The 20,100-nt window shown below is 39.0% G+C and overlaps 1 protein-coding gene across 49 annotated transcripts in view; it reads left to right on the top strand.

Annotated features, from left to right (window-relative positions):
* RIMS2 (regulating synaptic membrane exocytosis 2) overlaps positions 1–20,100 on the top strand; it is a 360,299-nt gene that overhangs the window by 141,092 nt on the left and 199,107 nt on the right. For all 49 annotated transcript variants that reach the window (XM_077351690.1, XM_077351691.1, XM_077351711.1 and 46 more), the window contains one exon: positions 3,657–4,567. In XM_077351690.1, coding sequence (XP_077207805.1) covers positions 3,657–4,567 — 911 coding nt within the window. The remainder of the gene's footprint in view (positions 1–3,656; positions 4,568–20,100) is intronic.

Genomic DNA, 20,100 nt, shown 5'->3' with positions numbered 1-20,100 from the left:
TGCATAGATGTATTAAAGTAATGGATTAAATTTGACATTCCTTTCTAAAATGTAATTGTCTTTATTGTACACATTGAATATTTTGTAATGATCGGGTATCTGTTTTATGTTACCAGGATTTAATATATTAATTTTAGAATTATAAACAACTGCATACATTTACCCCATTTACCATTGTTGTTTTTCAGAATGTAAGGGGGGGGGAGTCTTCAAAAACCACACCATGCTGCTGAATGGTTCAGTGTGTTCAAATTCATATCTTTATTTTGTTTATTCTGTTAATCAAAATAAGCATGATATTCCACATGAATTGGTATTGTTCTGAATGAATATTAGGTGGACAGTTAAATGGCAGATATTTTATACTCGTTTTAGCTACGTAGCTGATTAAAATACTCTGTATGATAGTTGGTCACATAATTTAAAGATAAAACCAACAGTTCTTGATTTTGAGAGAGGTTCCAAAATATATTGCATAATAATACTGAAAATATAAAAGAAGTAATGTGAAATACATGTCTTCTGAGTACTGTAATGTTGATATACTAATAGGTTTCAGTTGTGACTCATCATGTCTTTCAGCTAGAGATATTCAGTATATTCCACTGCTGCTTCTTTTAGAATACTTTTATTTAAAATTCTGAAAAGCAGAACAATGAATATATTACTTTGAATTAACATAATATTTTATTTTGAAATAACAGGAAAGCATATTATATTAATGTAATTATATCTCTGTAATATTATTGAAATTATTTTATTTGTGAATGTAAGCCTGGGTCAAAAACATGTACCTAATTTCTCATTCCCAAGGAACTTTAACTTGCATTGTTGTCAAAAAGTAGTTCCTCATCTTTTGAAAGTGAGGAGAGTTTCAAAAGTTAGTTGTAAGATGGCAGAAGAGTCTATGGTTTAAAAGTAAATATATCACTGGGCAAGCTTTTGGCATGGGTAGCCAATGAGTAAACCTATAGATCCAAGCAATATATTTTTTGGGGAGGTGGGCAACTTGGTTCCATGCAGTCTTTTCTAATTTGTGGTATATATATATATTTCGTCTACATCTTTCCTGCACATTTTAATGATTTCTTCCTGAAAACCCAGTTGATTGACATTCATTTCTTTAATTTTTTGTTGAAATAATGTTTTAAAATTTATTTTAAAAATTATAAAAAATAATTAATTGTTTTATAACTTATTTGCTTAAATAATTTGTATAGTTTTAATCACAGTTTTAAAAATTACATTTTGATTTAATTTTTTGTTGGGAATTTCTAGAGGGAATTATTTACATATGCATAATGAAATATGGCCTAATGAACTTCCTAGGCTATGTTCACATCCCTGCTCAGCTGTGGATTCACTAGATACTAATGGGCAAGTCAAAGACTTAGCTCTAATAACTTTTTCCACTCAATCTCGACTCCCGTTTTAGGTTTATCAGCCCCATTCTTGGGAGTGGGCAATCTCCTGTATGTGGTTCTCATTTCCTTTCACTATTCTGAGTACCAGCAAAAAAAAAAAAAAAAGCCACCAGGCTGATGGCATGGTATCACTTCCAGGAAAAAAAATGGAGGTGACATCAGTCCACTCTAGCAATCACTGGAAATGTTATGATTTTAACATAAACTTTTGGGTTATCCCTAAAGAATGTGGTGAAAATGATGTCAAGCTGTCACTGACAGCCACACCCCATGTTTCTGCCTCACTATATCCCATTGGCTCTCAGGCCATGCTTTGCAACCCTGTGTCTTCCACACTGTCATCCCCATCTCAAATGGCTTTTGTTTATGTGGGTCCCATGATTCCAAGCATAACCATACATATAAAGAGAACAAACATAACTAACTGAATAATGCTGGCTTGCAGACCTTGCAGAACCCTGTAAGTCTTGGATACTTTATGAAGGTAGACATTTAAACCTTAGAACAGTGGTTCTCAACCTGTGGGTCGGGACTCCTGTGAACGACCCTTTCACAGGGGTCGCGGTAGGGCAAGCAGCTTGGCCGGAGGGGGGTACTGCCACTGTTGCCGCTGGTCAGTTTTGGTTTAGTTTCTGTGAAATAAATAATTTTATGGTTGGGGGGTCACTACAACATGAAGAACTGTATTAAAGAGTTGCGGCATTAGGAAAGTTGAGAACTACTGCCTTAGAACAAAGGCCATGTAGGTAATCTTTTGAAAATACTTGGCTGGAAAGAAATGCATTTATTATTGGTAGGAGCTAATACAGAGGCTACCATGTTGGCCAAGCACAAGGCAAATGCTAAAATAGTTTGGAACCAGATCAGGCTTGTATATCTCCGTTGCAGACACACTTTTGAAGGAACTCTGGTTTAACTAGACATGAATTTGAACTCAAATAACTGGGTGCTAGACCAGGCCTTTAGATCTCTCATATTCTTTTCAAGGAATAGTGCTTGGTTTGACTAGGCATGTATTTTGATATAAATGTCTGGCATAATCCATAACTGGAGAATCTGAATGTTATAGACAGCAATACAAATTATTTTTGATGTATTTATTTAGAAACTAGAATATTCAAGGAGGATAAATTCACATTTCTGTGGAAGCTTTGTTACTAAAATGCATTCTTTAGGTTTGAAGGATGGTGAGATGTGTGCTAACCTTGACTTCTTATTTAGTGATTGAAGCATCCAGTATATCTGTCACTGTTTAGAAATTTGTATGCTCTCTGATTCTTCTCCATCAAGGAATTATACAGTAATCAGTGACTTGCAACCATAGACGTTAATTAAGTGGTAATCTAGGGTGCCATATAAGATCCTAAATAAGATGGGTTTGAATTTTTTAAATGTTTTCTTATAAATGAAACTATCAAATATTACATGTGGAAGTAGGTACCAGGCATCATTTGCTTAGGGTTCCAAGGATTTCTGGACCAGACCTGTAGGCTGTAACAGACTGTTCAGTACTTAACACATTAAAAGTGCTATATTAATAGTTTTTGAATCACAGAAACCTAGAATGAAATCTAAATTCAATCACACAACTTACTATCAAACCATCTCAGTACAACATAATTTAATAGCATTTTAAAGATGAAATAAAAAGAGATTGAACCACAATGCACACTTGAGATTGTGTATAGATTAAACACTGCTATTAAGGTGTTGCATAAGGTTCTATAAACAAATGCTGGTTCAGCTGCATGCCATTAATGTTAAGTGACTGGGTGCCTAAAATTATTACTCATATCAGTTGGTTGCCCATTTTGTGGTGGTGTTGATGGTCAATCATAAAAATTTTAGATTTCTGGTTATTTTCTTAGATGAATAGAATGTCATGAATGGCAGATTACATTTAAAAATAATACTAAAGTGGTCTCTGAATAATTTGCATTGTTCACAATTCACAGTTTTAAGCACTCATTGGGCAGGGGAAGTACCAACATGGTTCCTTGAGACAGGCTTTAATTTATGTAATATTAGACTTCTATGTACATTGTCCTAGTTTGGAAAAAATAATACATGCAGCTTCACAAGGCCATGAATTTCAGTTGGAGTATATTTGGATCAGGCTATTAGAAAGCCAGTAAAACGGCTGTAGTTTAATCATTGGATTAGTTGTAAAAATATGCTTTAGATAATGGAAATATTTACAAGTTTTCCTTTCTCTCGTTCTTGGTTACTTAGAAAAAGAAGCCCATCGATATCCAGAGATCAGAATAGAAGGTACAGCCAGCGGGAAGAGAGAGACGACTATTCACAGAATGCAACAACAGACAGTGCAATGCCAAGGTCACCATCAGATTATACAGACAGGCGATCTCAGCGTGGGTCTCAGTTATATGAAGAACCTGAACTTGATGACTACAGAGATTCTAACAGGAGAAGTCGTAGGCGTTCAAGGGAATATCCTTTAGAAGAAGATGTGCAGAACAGAGAGGAATATGAGAGGCAACGGCAGGAAGAGGAGTATCAGGCACGATACCGAAGTGATCCTAATTTGGCTCGCTATCCTGTTAAACCACAACCATATGAGGAACAAATGCGCATTCATGCTGAAGTGTCTCGAGCACGACATGAACGAAGGCACAGTGATGTGTCTTTGGCAAATACTGAACTGGAAGATTCCCGGATATCTATGATAAGAATGGAGCGGCCATCAAGGCAAAGGTCTGCCTCTGAACGCAGAGCTGCCATGGACCAACGTTCATATTCCATGGAAAGAACTCAGGGACCAAGTTCCAATCGACAGAGGACCACAAATCATAGCCCTCCAACACCCAGGAGGAGTCCAATTCCTTTTGATAGGCCAGATTTGAGGCGGACTGATTCGTTAAGAAAACAGCACCATTTGGATCCCAGTTCAGCTGTACGAAAAACAAAACGTGAAAAAATGGAAACCATGCTAAGGAATGATTCACTCAGTTCAGACCAGTCTGAATCAGTTAGGCCTCCACCACCAAAGCCTCATAAAACAAAAAAGGGGGGTAAAATGCGGCAGGTTTCACTAAGCAGCTCAGAAGAAGAGTTGGCCTCTACTCCAGAGTATACCAGCTGTGATGATGTAGAGATTGAAAGTGAAAGTGTTAGTGAGAAAGGTAAGATTCTTTTTCTCAGTGCTTTTAAATTATGGATCCATTTTTATTATGAAACATTTTATTTTACTTCATTTAAAATGGGACGCTTGAATAATATATCTTTGTGTGTTATACAATCCAAATAATTATGTAGGATTTTACATTCTTAATAATGGTTTAATTTATTTTTCAGTGTGGGTTAACTCTTGTTATAGTTTGGGTATATTGTTGATTTATATTTTTAAAAACATCTCTCTATTGCAACTCCTTTATTGAATACTTCAAATACTTGACCTTTTTTATTCACTCACATGATTTCTATGACCTTGACTAGGTCAAGCAACAAATCAGCCAGAACCCTAACTAATAATGAGATAGAAAAATAATTAATATATGAACATTGCATAGTAAATTTCCTCTGTTGTTCTTGTGTTTTTAAGTGATTAAATAAAAGGTTATAGCTAATATAGATTAAGCACATGGATTCATCCAGTATAAAGACAAATTCCTATTGGAATTGTAGCCCAGTCCCTTATCAGAAATGACTATACTGTCATTTAATAAAACGAATACCTAATGACACCTGAAAGACTAATAACATTAATTTTAATAAAATCTGATATTAAAATGTGGGTCAGTAGCCCACAGCTTGTCAGGATAGAGTAGGAATCACTGGAGGAATGTGAGGAGAGGGGTAGCTGTGATTTTTTTACCAAGATGACGCTTGGAATCCCATATGTTTCCTATTCAATTATCTGTTTGACATAGAAATTTCACATGGTTGGTACAAATAAATATTTGTCAGATGTGACATCGTACAACAGCCAGCTGAAACTTCCTCTACCTCCCCTTTCTACTGAAAATTATCTATGTCTTCTGCCACTAAAATAATGGGTTCATCATAAAAGTAATTCAGGGGTGTTCTACTGGCCTTTTGTTTTGTCTTAGCCACTGGGTCTTGGAGATCACTGAAATATCCTGCAGAGCTGGAACCCACCCAATAGCTGGAGACTGGGGCCTGCCCTTCAGGACAGCACCGAGGTCTAGATAACAAATCTGGGATTTGCTAGATACAAATTCACTAGACATACTGATCCATATGAACTGGTTAAACAGCAAGGCCTCTTATCCACATCTGTTCCTGGGCTTAACTTAGACGTAGTCCTGCAAGGAACTACATACAGCAAAACAGTAATCAATCTCAATAGTAAGAGCATGGGCTGAAAGCCTGATGTATCTGTGCCATTGTTCTGCTTCTTCTGGACTGCTGCTTCTTTTACCTGGGGAAAGAACTTGGGGGACTGATTATCTTTCCTCCAGGGAAGATGGGCAGCTGCCTGAGGGTCTGGTGAGCTGGCCACTTCCTCTTGAGTTGAGACTTTCAGAGCAGATCCATCAGCCAAGGCCTTGGAATCCAAGGATATGAATCCCATCTGGAGATGTTGGCCAGAACTCGAGCCCCCTCCAAGCCCCTCCTTCCTCAGGGTAGTTGATGTGGATGGGTCTGAATTTTGGTTTAGAACTGATTTGATACATTGTTCGTTATGATCTGCCTTGGTCACATATTTTTGACAAGATGGCATACAAATGTTTATGAATAAATGAAGGTAAATCAGTATAATTACTGTTGTTGCAGGTGAAAGGTTAAGGCTAAGAGACAGACTAAATTAAGGACACTTAGTAACTTCATGCTGGAGGACAGATTCCGAGTAGCATGTCATTCATAGCTCAGCCTCTTTATGTAGATGTGTTGTAATGTTTATGGTAAATACCTGTAGAGGGAATGATATTGTGTATTCAGTACAACATCTGCTTTAAGTCCTATGCCTAAGTTCATATACTTAAGTTCTGTACAGGTGATCAGGGTCTGATTGCATGGAAGAGCCTATGCGTATACCTGTAGCACTCTGCAGATATTCTATTGAATTCATGGAGGACAGGCTCAGGTTTCCTTTTATGTGTTTTCATTGTATGTATGATTGAATGTTTGGATAGCTCTCTAGCTAAAAATCACACAAGTTTAAGTCTCTTTGCCACTAATGGTACAGTATCATTCAAAGAGAGAGATAAAAATTTATAGGGTCACAGACCAGGGTATAAAATTAGACATAGTAAAACATTAAAATTTTAAAACATGTTGAGGGGGTGTAGAGAATAAAATTGGTCCTTGTAAAATAAGTTAAGGATGTTCTGTTTCCTTCCAGTGGGCTTGAATTGTGTAGGCACAAAATTTTGCTGCCTGTAGAAAGACTTGAGGCTTGTCAGCCATGAGAATCTCTTTGGTTCATTTGGTATCATTCAGTTGGGCTGTGTAGGGACTTAAGTGGCACTTCAGCTGTCACAAGCACCATGTTGCAAATAGCCTTTTTTGCCAGCTATGAAATCCTTATTCTGGATCACTTGGGCTGTCCAGTTGCTTGAATATGTTCTATATTTATCTCCCGACTTCACGTATGTTTACTTAGAAGTAATTAAGAGAAGTCAGATTTATTTCCTGGTGAGTGTGCTTAGGATTGTTATCCTGATATATACTCCTCATCACTTTCTTTCTAAACTAAAGAGATTTGCTGGTTATGACAGAAAATGTGAAGCATAAAGATCTACTCTACAACTTACTCTCCTTATTTTGCTGAATTGGCCTGTGTTAACTTTCTAGCATTTCTTTTCTGTGACATTGTTTTCATATCAACATTTTCCAAATGGTCAGTGCTAGAGAACAGAAGGGCATTCATTTGCATACTCACAGGTATACTTAGGATTTTTGTGAGTGCTCCTTTCTCTTTTAATTGTATATATGGATCCCCTCTCTCAGTCAACATCATTGCTCTGTTTATGCATTAGTACAGTAGGGAACAGATTGAATTTTATCTCTCTGGTTTCCCCCAGTTTCTGAATTAATCCTGATTCCCATATGGCACAGCATCAACACCATTACCTTTAGTCTACATCAGGGGTAGTCAACCTGTTGTCCTCCAGATGTTCATGGACTATAATTCCTATGAGCCCCTGCCAGCGTTTGCTGGCAGGGGCTCATGGGAATTGTAGTCCATGAACATCTGGAGGACCACAGGTTGACTACCCCTGGTCTACATGGTCCCTAGTTTCTTGCAGGAGATTTGTATCTTCTGTTACACATCATCAGTTTGTAATTGTTGGTGAGATGGTGTGGGAGTTAGTACTGTTTGAGATTTTCATGTAATTGACATGGGTCTGCTGCTGGCCACGTTGGTTTCAATTTATCTGGTCCTTAGTTTTAATTTACCCAACTCATTGATTGCTGGCTTTGTTACTGGCTGCAGTATGTTAACACTTTTAAGTATTGTTGCTTTTTGTCATGGCAGCTGTACTATACTGATCTGCTATTTAAAAGCCTTCTGAAATAAAAAGAGACTTAATGCTGGGAGGTCCAGGAGTGGCATCTGAGAAGGTCTTCACATGGTTTCCCATCAGACATCCTGATCCATTGTCCTTGAACAAACAACCAGCTTATGTCTTCTCTGACTGCTCTCAAAGGCTGAGTGCCTCTTGTTTCATTATTAATGTTCTTAAATTGCACAACAACCCAAAACAATGGTTTTTTTTTTAAGATTCGAAAGAAAATATGTTAAATAATTTTAGAAGGGTTGAGAAACCTGTTTCGGGTGTCCTTTGGCGCCTGTCCCACTTTATTAAAATGGAAAAGTTGCAAAAGGGCAACCAAAACAGGTCCTGTCTTTCTGCAGTGATTCTCTTCAATTGATAGATTAGGCAAAGAGCTTCTGTTGAAAACAAATGTATAATATTCAAAGTGTCCATGTGGTGGTGTGGCAAGAGAAAGAATACAATATTGTTACTGGTTTGGTCTGTTTGCTTGTTTGTGTTGGTAACAGGAAAAATAAAAAAATGCTTATCAAAGCATAGATCTAGTTTTCTCATTTCACTGTCCTAAATAAATGGCTGCTGGTGCAGAGTTGAATTCAGCAAAAATTTCCATGTGCTTTAGACTAGAGCCCTTGCATAAGCCCAAGTGTATTAAAAAGCTGGTGCTGGCAGCGTGTGTTCTGTATTTTGTATCCATTCCTGACTTGCATTTCCACTTGGAAAGGACATTATTCAAGATATTGGGATTGACTGGTATTATAATGTATGTATGAGCCTCTTGTGGCGCAGAGTGGTAAGGCAGCCGCCTGAAAGCTTTGCCCATGAGGTTGGGAGTTCAATCCCAGCAGCCGGCTCAAGGTTGACTCAGCCTTCCATCCTTCCGAGGTCGGTAAAATGAGTACCCAGCTTGCTGGGGGGTAAACGGTAACGACTGGGGAAGGCACTGGCAAACCACCCCGTATTGAGTCTGCCATGAAAACGCTAGAGGGCATCACCCCAAGGGTCAGACATGACTCGGTGCTTGCACAGGGGATACCTTTACCTTTACCTATAATGTATGTAGTGCCCTTGATTGTGCAAGTGGAACTTCACTGAGTATATTTACATGTCCATGCACTTTTTTATACACCCACACTTTGCAGTCTGAGATGAAGAGGATATTGTGCATATGCCCTCATAAACATGCCTCACAATGACCCCAGAATTATATAAAAGCGGCCGATTAGCTTGCGGCCCAGCAAGCTTCTTTTTTTTGGGGGGGGGGAGAGGGAAGCAGGGCCGCGCATGCGCGTTTGCGCCAGCATGCGGGGCAGGGCGATCACCCTCCTTACTGCCGCCGGTCCGCAGCCTTAAAAAGGTTGCGGACCACTGCCTTAAAGTACCCTATTTTTCTCAGTTTCTGGTGGGTTTTTATAGTTTGTTTTATTTACTGTATTTATATACCACCCTCCCTTATTAATGCTTTAGCATCACACAAGGTAAAGTCAGTTAGATTGGGACGAATCTAACACAGCATTAGGCAGAGAAACAACAGTCTAGGTTTTGCAGCAGCTAGCAACTCATTCTGAGTGTATTTTTTGCTTACCTGAAGCTGTGTATAATTTTAGTGACAGCATTATGCCAGCATCTAGCTTTTTATGAACTTTCCAGATGACAGGCAAATTTTATTTTTAATGCTGTGTTATTGCAACCCTGGTTCATAGCCAATTATGCCATATCTGTACTTGAGAAAGCCTGGTTTAGACTATTCATTGATCTGATCTCTAGGTTTAAGTATCTTCAGTTTTTGCTGAATTCAGAATGGATGTGTGTGTGTGTGTGTGTATGTATTCAGATATATAATTTTAGATGTAGTCTCTCATAATTAACAGGAATTATTTGGTATTATTTTAAAATTAATTTGCCATTCTTTTTAGAGTAGAAATTGCTTCAAACCAATTACTGAACTGCCTGAATAAAGCTTGCATGTTGTCATTTGTCAAACTGATGTTAAAACAGCTATATTGTAACCTTCCACAGAAGAATCTGTAATTCTGTTTTGACATAGAATAGATACCAGTAACATCAAAGGAGAGTTTTGCCACTTGTGAGTGAAATTTGATATATTTCCACTCCTTCTTTTTAGGGAATATGCTATAGAACAATATAGTTTACACAGAAAATCTAAGAATGAGTGAAATATATGCATTTATTTTTGTGGATCTTTTAATATAAAAATCAGAATAAAGCAATAAACACTGAGCATAACAAAATCATAAAAATATTATCAAAAGGAGCTTAGATTGTATTACCAAAGATTCAAAGGCCACCTGAAGGGGGAAAAAATCTTTAGTTGCAAGACTGACAAAGCAATTCTGTGCAAAGTTACTCAAATCCCATTGGTTTCAGTGGACTTATTTATTTATTTATTGGATTTTTATCCCGGCACTTCCCGCAAACTCATGATGGATTACTTAAAACAGATAAAACCCCAATAAAACCGATCCCCTTAAAAGACATAAGAACATAAGAAGGCGGCATAATCCCCCTTAGAATAGACCAAGATATTGGATTTGTTGAATCTCAGAAAAGTATGTAAATATAGGCCTATAGCTGAAAAAAAGCTCTGTTCACTAGTAAGGTCCTGCTTTCTGATCAAAATGCCACCGTTATCAGAGTGTCATTTCTGGGCCTCAGTATATGGCTGGAGAGACTCACAAATCCTGGATGTAGGCCATATAGGGCTATTAAAGGGGGGGGCATATTTAATTTGACATGGCAACAAATTAGAGACCAGAAGAGCTTTTGCAGTATTTTTTCCTGGGTTTCCTATTGATTATTTTCCCAAGAACAACTTCCCTGCAGCATCCTTTTCATGCTCGGAAAGCTATGCTACAAGCCATTAATTCCTCTTTAGGGGATTAAATCAATAGTTGAATCTCAACTTCTTGGTTCCTTGCCTAAGTTTTTCCAAGTACAATAATTTCTTCTGTGTAGAAGTTGACTTATGTATCATAAGCTTTCCCTCTGTATATTTACATAGTCAATTAAAAAATAGAGGTCACCAACAGGACTTCTTCAGTGTTTTATTTCATCTCAAAGCCACTATTGCAATTTTAACCATTGATCTATTAACTGTTCCTCCTACGGGGGGGGGAGGGGGGAGGGGGGGAGGTTGAGCATCTATATCAGGGGTAGTCAAACTGCGGCCCTCCAGATGTCCATGGACTACAATTCCCAGAAGCCCCTGCCAGTGAATGCTAGAGCCCTTGCATGTCCTTATGCCAGCGAATGCTGGCAGGGGCTTCTGGGAATTGTTGTCCATGGACATCTGGAGGGTCGCAGTTTGACTACCCCTAATCTATATATTTTGACAACCAGGAAATAAGTAGTATTTGTTTGCTTGGTTTCATTGCTTTACCAGGTTCCAACATGGTCACAATGTCTATATTCTTTTTAGTGTCTATTAATTTATGTCTCTCAGTGTTTAAATTTGTAGCTAATATTTTCTGTCCCATTGTAAATGTCTTTTGTGTGAATAGTTTTTTCCTTTAACCCTCACTAGTAGTTTCCATTTTTGTTGTTGTCCATGTTAATTGTGTCCTCATTTTAGTCCTTCTCAAATGGAAACTTCACTGAGCTACTTACCCATGATACTTCTAATGTCTGTACTGTGTTTGCCATGGTGTCTGAAAGGAAGGATGCACATATTTTGCATACATGTCTAGCCTTGGTGTATATGACTCAGAACCCTGTAAAATCCACTGCTGAATCATGTGTACTGAAGCTGTACACACATTCAGAATACACATTGCCCCATTAAGAGACATGATGACTATGCATTTAGTTGCTGGGTTCCTCGTATGCATGGATGCAAGGGTTTAAGTACTTTGCACATCGCCCCTAACCATATGATACCACCTGTCAGCTTTGTTCCTGAAATCAACTGAAATTGTTCTGTACAAATCCTTTGTTTTTGATTAGTGTGAGTTTAGTTTCATGCCACTATAGACTTCCATGTTTCACAAATCAACTACCTCCTTCAAACACTAAAAATTCTCTATCTTGCGGTCCTTATGTGTACAAATAGTAGGCAGTCTTTGAGCACTGAACTTCATTCTTCCTTCAGGCTACTTAAATTTGACTCCGAGGACCTCTTAACTATGTTTTCTATACTGCCATTGGCACCGTGTGTATAACACAGTCAGTAATTCTTCCTTGGTGCTATTTAATAGAGTACCTATAAGTCTTGCAACTCTTGTGCCTTGAAAATAATGTACCCCCAAGTAGAGTTGCTGTGCTGGCAAGCTTTTGGAGTTGGCCTTCTTTCTATTTTTCTTGGATTTCAATACACTTCAATGTACGCGTCTTTCATTTTTGAGACAGAATAAAAAGATGGTAGAAGCCTGCCTTTGGCTTTGACCCGGAAACTATAACTGGTCCAAAAAGCAGCGGTTGACCATTTCCCCCTCCCCCCACCATTGGGGTCTTTTTTGGGGGGGGGGTCAATTGACAGTGTTGTATTGTTATATCAGGATATCATTATACTAGCAGAAACGGTCCCATTGTCTGCTCTCTCTCTTGGCTGTGGTGGTGCTGACAAATGATTAGGGAAGTAAAAGTGAAACTTCAAAAATGCTTATGCTGCACTGCCAGCTTTTGTCTTTTTAGGGGCTGGAGATATAGGCCCTTGGCAGTCGTACAGCTCTAATAAGGCACTTTTAAATAACAGTATGTTGTTTTTACAACAAGCCTAAGTAGTAGGTTGATGTTATCCCACATCATCAAGTCCTGAGGCTGTGAGAGAGTGGGTTACATAAGGCTGCCCAGTACATTTATTATTGGGTTTTGAATTAAGGGCTTCTAATGCATAGCTCATGCTTATTAAGGATTCCTTACAATTTGAAAGCATTCTAGGAGTACCTGAATTCTTTGTCATGCCCAATAGGATATTTCACCGTGCTTATTATCAGCTGCAAACATCTGTACCACCTGAGAAACAGCTTTTGACAGTTCTCTCAGTTTCAAAAGCAGTTCGCCATGTGGAATGGAAGGGGTAACATTTGACAAGGACAAAACCAGAGCCTCCCCAGATACGTTAAACCAGTTGCGTAATTCGCTGTGTCATGGCCTAGGAATACTTTTACATTGCATTCTGGTATAAAAACGAAGTATGGCCATCCTTTAAGGCGGCAGTTCTCAACCGCTGTAACGCCATGACTCTAACTGTGGGGGTGGTGGTAGCGGCGCAGGTGCACAACAATCTGGAGGCACATAGCCTTGGCTCTGCCCATTGCTGCCCGCCACTCTTGGGCTTGCTCGCCCCATCAATCACTGTGCCCAGTGGCGCGAGATGCTGCTGTGGCTGCTGGTGGAGTGGCCGTGCTTCCTGCTGCTGCAGCTGTTAGCAGCCATGACTGACGGGCTGACATAGAGAAGGAGGTGAGCGAGCATGGCTGGAGGAAAGAGGGAGGGAAAGGAGGCAAGCAAGCAGACGCAGGTCCCCAACCAATGGGAAGGTTCTCCACTTGGTTCTTGACCAGCAATGCCTGCCAGTCAGTGCTCTACCTTGCCCAACTCATTGGTGCGATGAAAGGTGACAGAGAGGAGAGAGCTTGCTTGCCGCCACCTTGGAGTGAGCTTGCTTGCTGCCCCACTGCTGCCGCCTGCCGTTGCCACCACCTGCCGCCAGCTACTGGCCGCCACCTGCTACTGCCACCAGCCACTGCAGTGGCCACCAACCTGGCAACCCCGCAGAAGGGGCCAGGCAACCCCAATGGGGATCGGGACCCCAAGGTTGAGAACCACTTCTTTAAAGCCATCTGCAGTCTGGGCCCCGCATATCTGAGGACCGCATATTACCTTATGATCCCCACAGGGCCTTGCGCTCTGTGGGTATGAATCTGCCGGTGGTCCCTGGACCATGAGAAGTATGCTTGGCCTCGACTAGTGCCAGGGCCTTTTCAGTCCTGGCCCTGACCTGGTGGAATGAGTTCCCATAAGAAGTAAAAGCGCTGATGCACCTTGTGCAGTTAGTTCCTGAGGGCCTCCAAGATCGAATTCTTCCACCAGGCATTTGGTTAAAGATGGGTGGCAATAAGATCGAGGATTCCTCATCAGTTTGACAGGGATATCAGGCTCTCCTCCTATTACATCCGTTCTCCCAAGGTGTAAGATGGGGGAGTTGCTGAACAGATGGGGGGGGGGAGGAGGGCTTAGGTGGTCATGGGACTTAGAATGGTTTTAGTTGGGGATGGTTTTTATTGTGGGGTTTTAATGTTGTAACCCACCGTGAGCCAGCTTTCTGGGAGTGGTGGGTAATAAATCTAATAGTAATAATAAATCTAATAATAATTATATTCCCTATATGTTTTTCAATTCCATCTATGACTGGGGATCCTCCTTCAGATTCTTCGGGTTAACACATTGTATTATTTGGTAGCCTTTTAAACATAGTGGCTATATTATAAAACTCTCTCACTTTTTCTTGGTGTTGCACAAACCGCTATTTTCTATTCTCAATAAAATGATCTGTATTACCACACTCCACCTAGTTCTTAATAAAAGCTTGTAGATTACTCCAAAGTGCTTATTTACTCATTTTTTAATTCACATAGCAGTTGACCATCTGACTGAAGTAATCAACGTTAATGTTGTGGTCATAGAACTGGTAATTTAGAGACATGCACTTATATTTAACAGTGTTATGGAACTGTCAGACTGGATTGGCCTAAGGTCACATGACCTAATTCTGAAACAAGGCTTAGGAGCTGCTGCGCAAGATGTTTTAGTTGCTGTTCGAATTAAAATAGCCTTGAGCCAAAACTTATTTTAATAAATTTTAATCTGCAGGCCCAGAAATGTTACAATGTTACAATGACTGTTCTTGTGGGGAAAGTGATAAGAAAGATAAATGAAATTAATATATCTATGATCCTGTTTATCTTTCCCTGCTTTAAGGAACATCGCACAAATTATAGTGTTAACAGACATTTAATTTAAAATATTGCTAGTTTTACATGTGATGCTTTAGTGAACATTTAGATTATGATTCTCTTTGAGGGCTCCAGTTATATAATCTGTTTACTTAGAAATTGGGGAATATGTGGACGTCAGTTATATAATATGAATTACAGTCATACTGCAGTTTTCATCACAAAGCTCTACAGCCCTCTTCTATTGTATGAGACATGGCCTTATTTTATATTAAAAATGTGTTTTTATGCTAATAGAGAAGGAGCCTTTGAGCAATATTTTATTTAAAAAACATGCGATTGTCCATTTGGTATTTATGAATATAACACAATGCTAAATGTAATATAATCATGATGTTCTTAATATTTTCTCACCACAGTTCTGGAGTTGATTGAGCTTTAGAATTTTGCACAGGAAATTTAGGAGCCTGAAAGCTGTCCACCCAGAACAGTCGATCTTTCAACAATATAGCATGCTAATGATATTTGTATTGACTATATATGCATTTTGATAGAAGTTTCTACATTTGGATTATAATTTAAATTAGATCTCCTTTTGTTCAGCATGTGAAATAGTAGTGTAATATTTAGGTTCTCAATAATTCAGAAATGATTCCAGTCGTCCTCCCTGGAATAATTTTATTATTCTTCCTGCCTAATCATCTGAGGTACTGAATTTTAAAAAACACACACACACACAACTTTGTATAAGATGAGAATTATCATTATCATTATCATTAAACTAAATTATCATTCATGAATACAACGGGTGCTAGATTGGGAGGTGGGATGGAAGAACTCAGTGGATGGCCTCTCCCTCCTTCCAGGACCTAGAAAGGCTGCAGGCTGGAGGCCCCCGGGAAGGGAGCTCACTGGCAGGGACAGCTCTCACGCAGCAGGGATCTGCATCTTTTGAGACTTGGATGGAAGTGGCAAGAGGAGGGGGTGATCAGGGGTGGAGTATGGAAGGTGATTGGCTGGTTGCTGGACAGACAGACAAGCCGGTTGGAGGAGGAGGTAGTCAGGGGCCCTGGGTGGTGTTAAGCGCTGAGTGGCACATAACCCATGAGACATAACTCCTCCTCCAAGGCCATACCAGAAATATATTATGCGGAACAGATAATGGAACTTATGATCACATGATAATTGCAGTTATAGGTAGTTCATTTACAAGGTGATTGTGGTAACATTCATTTTCTATTTAAGTAGGATACAGGTAAGGAATATTAAGAGTACTTAATAAGAGCAATATTAAGAGCACTTTCCTAGAAGTAGGTTCCATTGATTGGGATTCTGAGAAGACCTGCTTAGGATTGGTCTCCAAAAATGGTATACCAGGGTCTGACCAGTGTAGTGTACAGTGGGATTATGACATCTTGTAATTTTGATGTAATGCTTCTGTTGATACAGGCTGACTGCATTCTCCTTCTTTGCTGCATCTTATATTCCACAAGTGCACTAAGATTGCGTTCATACACACTGCTGCCCAGAAGTGTATCTCCCATCCAGTATGCATGCTTCCCATTTTTTATTTATTATATTTATATACCGCCATCCCCTGAGGCTCATGGTGTTTTGTGTGTGTGTGTTCCAGATGTGGAACTCTGCCCAGACAAAGGTTAGCTGAACTGGTCTCTGGGCAGGGAGCTGTGAAATGGCATTACCAAGCCTTCCAATCCCATTCTGAGGCTTTTAGAGCAACCCAGTGAGCTGGTACAAGACAGTGGAAGTGACAAGTGTCATACATCTACAAACAGCAGTTTTATATAAGACACACGCACAGAGGGACACAACTGGATTTTTATTCAAGAAAGATGACAAACATTTCAAAAGTAGCAACTTTTTGCAACATCAATGGAAATGGAATTGGAAACTGAAACTACTAGAATTAATGAATCAGAATGAATGGCAGGGATCAGTGAAGCAAACTCATATTTTATTCCACCCGCTGATTAACCTAAGAAAAGAACTCAGTTTTATATGAATAGTGTAACATAAGAACAGGATCTAGCATGGTGTGCTGCTGAATAAACACTATGAAAGAATATTAAGTGCTATTAAACAATTATTTCTGGGTACTAGTGGCCAGGATGATACATGCTGGGTATCTGTTCATGCAGTCTGTAGAAGGAAGGGGGAAAAAAAGGAAAAATGCAAGTTTGTATTTCCTTATAAATGCCATCCAGATTTGATTATTCTGATTCTGTATCACTTCGGGAATAGATTGATTAATGTGCAGAAAATTTCAAGTAAAAGATTGATTTTAATTTCCTTAGATGTTTAGAATTAAATAATAATTAGGATCAAGGAAATATAATCATTTTGTCAATTATTTGCTAGGCAAATTCATTGTTATTCAAGGTAATAGTTCAGTTTTCATATTGGCCTATTATGCACGGCCGCTGAAACGGCGGCATGGAGAACGCGGAGGAGGAAGAAGCGAAGCAAACCGCTTATGCATGGGACAGAACGCAATGGCGGCAAAACCCAGAGTATCCGATTATGCACGCGGCTACTCCAGAGCCGCTTCTGGTTGCGCCCTGGTTCTGGGAAGCTCCACTTTCTTCCGCATCTCACTAACGCAGCTTTTTTGGCGGCATACGTTGACTGTGCGCCCCATTGTCGCCTGCAGTGTGCATAATTGGTGACTTTAGCTGCCGCCATTCCACCCTGAATGCGGACCTTCCACTCAGTGCATAACGGGCCATAAAGAAGAAAGGACCCTGGAGTTAGAATTAGCTTTCTCACTTGATTTAAGAATAGTCTGATTGACAGTACCGTCCATCAGCACCTGCTTATGCAAGTTAGGATCAACAAAATTGAAATGGGACAGGAACAACACATCACATGTGTAATTTTCATTCTGTTAAATAGAGTTTGTACAGGAAAGTTGTCAGCAGACTGTGACCTTGATTTCACTGAGCTTAATTTTATCAGGTGTCAGAACGAATATTTTTAAACTGTATGCTGTTGTTTTCCACCTTTGCTGCATATTGATAAAGTTAATGCAAAAGGGAAAGGAAAATAATTTTGCTTAATATTTAGATTGGAGCATTCATACAGAAATTTTGCATTCTGCATTAAGAGGGTATTAAAAATACAGTCACTTTGCAATTAATAAATGTAAAATTCACAGATCTGTTTGGCCTGGTATTTAAAAAAATGAATTATTACCAGTTTAACCGGAGCTGAGTTCACCAAGAGCAATCATAAAGAGGGCTTCTCAGAGTCATGCTCAAGTATATTCAGTGGGGCTTTTTTGGCTTACATACAAGACTCTTAACACTGTACCCAACTGTACAACTAGAGCAGCCATTTTTCCTAAGGAAAAATTGAGTGACAAAAATGCTACATGGAGTAATTGCTTTCTTTACAAAAAAGGAGAACCAAGAAGCTTTGGTGCCCATGGAAGTCAATGGTGTCACAGACTAAAATGGGAAAATGGGCATTCCCGCCTTTCCCAGGGCCTGGGGTATGTGTGGGGGTTTGAGGTACAGCCTCCAAACTTTCAGGGTAGCTCTGGGAGGCTCTTCCCTAATTCCCCTCCAAATTTCAAAATGATTGGTCCAAAGGGTCCACATCTAGGGCTCCCAAAGAGAGTGCCCCCATCCCTTCATTATATCCAATGGAGAGTCATCTCTATATACTGTTGAACAATTTTTACCTTCATACAGATTATATTCATTAGACTGAAGCCTCTTTTCTCTTCAATACTTCTGAGTTCAATAGGGAGGCATCTTCGATCTTCAGACAATTTTTCAACTGGCTTGCAAAATTCGTAAAAAATGTAGCAATTAACTCTCACGAACTGGCATGAGCCAGCTCCAGCCAGCTCCACCACTGACTAGAGACCCTGAACACCCAGAAACCTTGATTAATGATTTGATGACTGGATGACACAGCCATTCTAAGATTATTGAGGCTTTTGTCTTAAAAATTCCCAGAAGCTGTGGTTTAATGGCCACATGAGGTATATAGGATGTAGCTGATCCTGGTATCATGGTGGTGGAGCCTTTTGGGAAAATTGAGTCTTATTGACAACAGGTGGGATACTGATTGGTAAAACTAGCAGCTGGGATTCTATGAATGCTGGTCAGGTCTGATACTATAAGTATTGCTGATTTGTTATTCAGAATGAGTCCTGGGAGTTCCCTTTCCATTTCCATCATCAAAATCCCTCTAAAGCTACCTAAGTAAACTTAGCTTCTATGAAGTAAGAAGACAGGTTCTCTTGTGGACTTTTGACTGGTAAAGAGCAAACAGTAAGCGTAAATGGTTAGCTCTAACAATAGAAGTAAGTATACAGGGTCCTCTAAGCATCTGCATTCGGTCTATTTAATTTGTTTATAAATATGAATGAATGAATGAATGAATGAATAAATAAATAAATAACCTGGAGGCAGAAGCAGGCATTGAGTTCATGAGATTTGTTGATAATAACAGAATGACTTAGGAAACCCAAGCAGTACTCCAAAAGAATGTCCCCAAACTGGATTAATGGGCAATAGCAGAGTTCCTAAATTCAAACATATATACTTTGCGGTATTTCATAGGAAGTTCTTAAAATTGAATTTCTGTTTGTAGACAGGATCTGTAGGCAAATTGACAGTATAACAACTCTAGAAACAATGCTATGTATGTCTGTTGTTGAAAAAACGCTCATAATTTCTCTCATTACTACGTTCATAATTTAATAATTTCCGTAATTACTAATATACAAATTTTCTGTTAGTGTAAATATGAAACATGCTATTTGAAAGAAGGCTATTAGGATATCTTATATTAGTACATCATGGAAATCTGTTTAAAATGTAACATAAGAAGCATGTAGTTAGAGTCTACAACAAGATTAACATACAATATATTTCTGTAGCGTGCATTACAGGCTGATGTATCATAAAAAATACTTGGCGATAGTATTGAGTGTAAGCTTATGATCCACACATTTAAACAATAATTTGATTTAAAGATCTAAGTTTAATAATGTTGTTTGTTATTAGCATGATATTCCTTAAAGTTTGCTTTCTTACTTTTCATGGGTTTTTATAATAATTTTAATCATCATTTCTTTACAAGAAGTTCCTTTGTGCTGAAAAAGAAGCTCCTGAAGAATTGTTCTTGTAAACAGTACAGCCAGTACTCTTGGCAAAAACATTTTCTCTTCATGTCTGTCAACTTACTTTGCCAAGTATATAAGATAAATTGTAAAAGAATTATATTCGGTTGCCAAACTACAACAGA

This window comes from Paroedura picta, chromosome 9 (assembly GCF_049243985.1).
Source record: "Paroedura picta isolate Pp20150507F chromosome 9, Ppicta_v3.0, whole genome shotgun sequence".
NCBI classification, from domain to species: domain Eukaryota; kingdom Metazoa; phylum Chordata; class Lepidosauria; order Squamata; family Gekkonidae; genus Paroedura; species Paroedura picta.
This window is presented reverse-complemented; position numbering and strand designations above follow the sequence as displayed.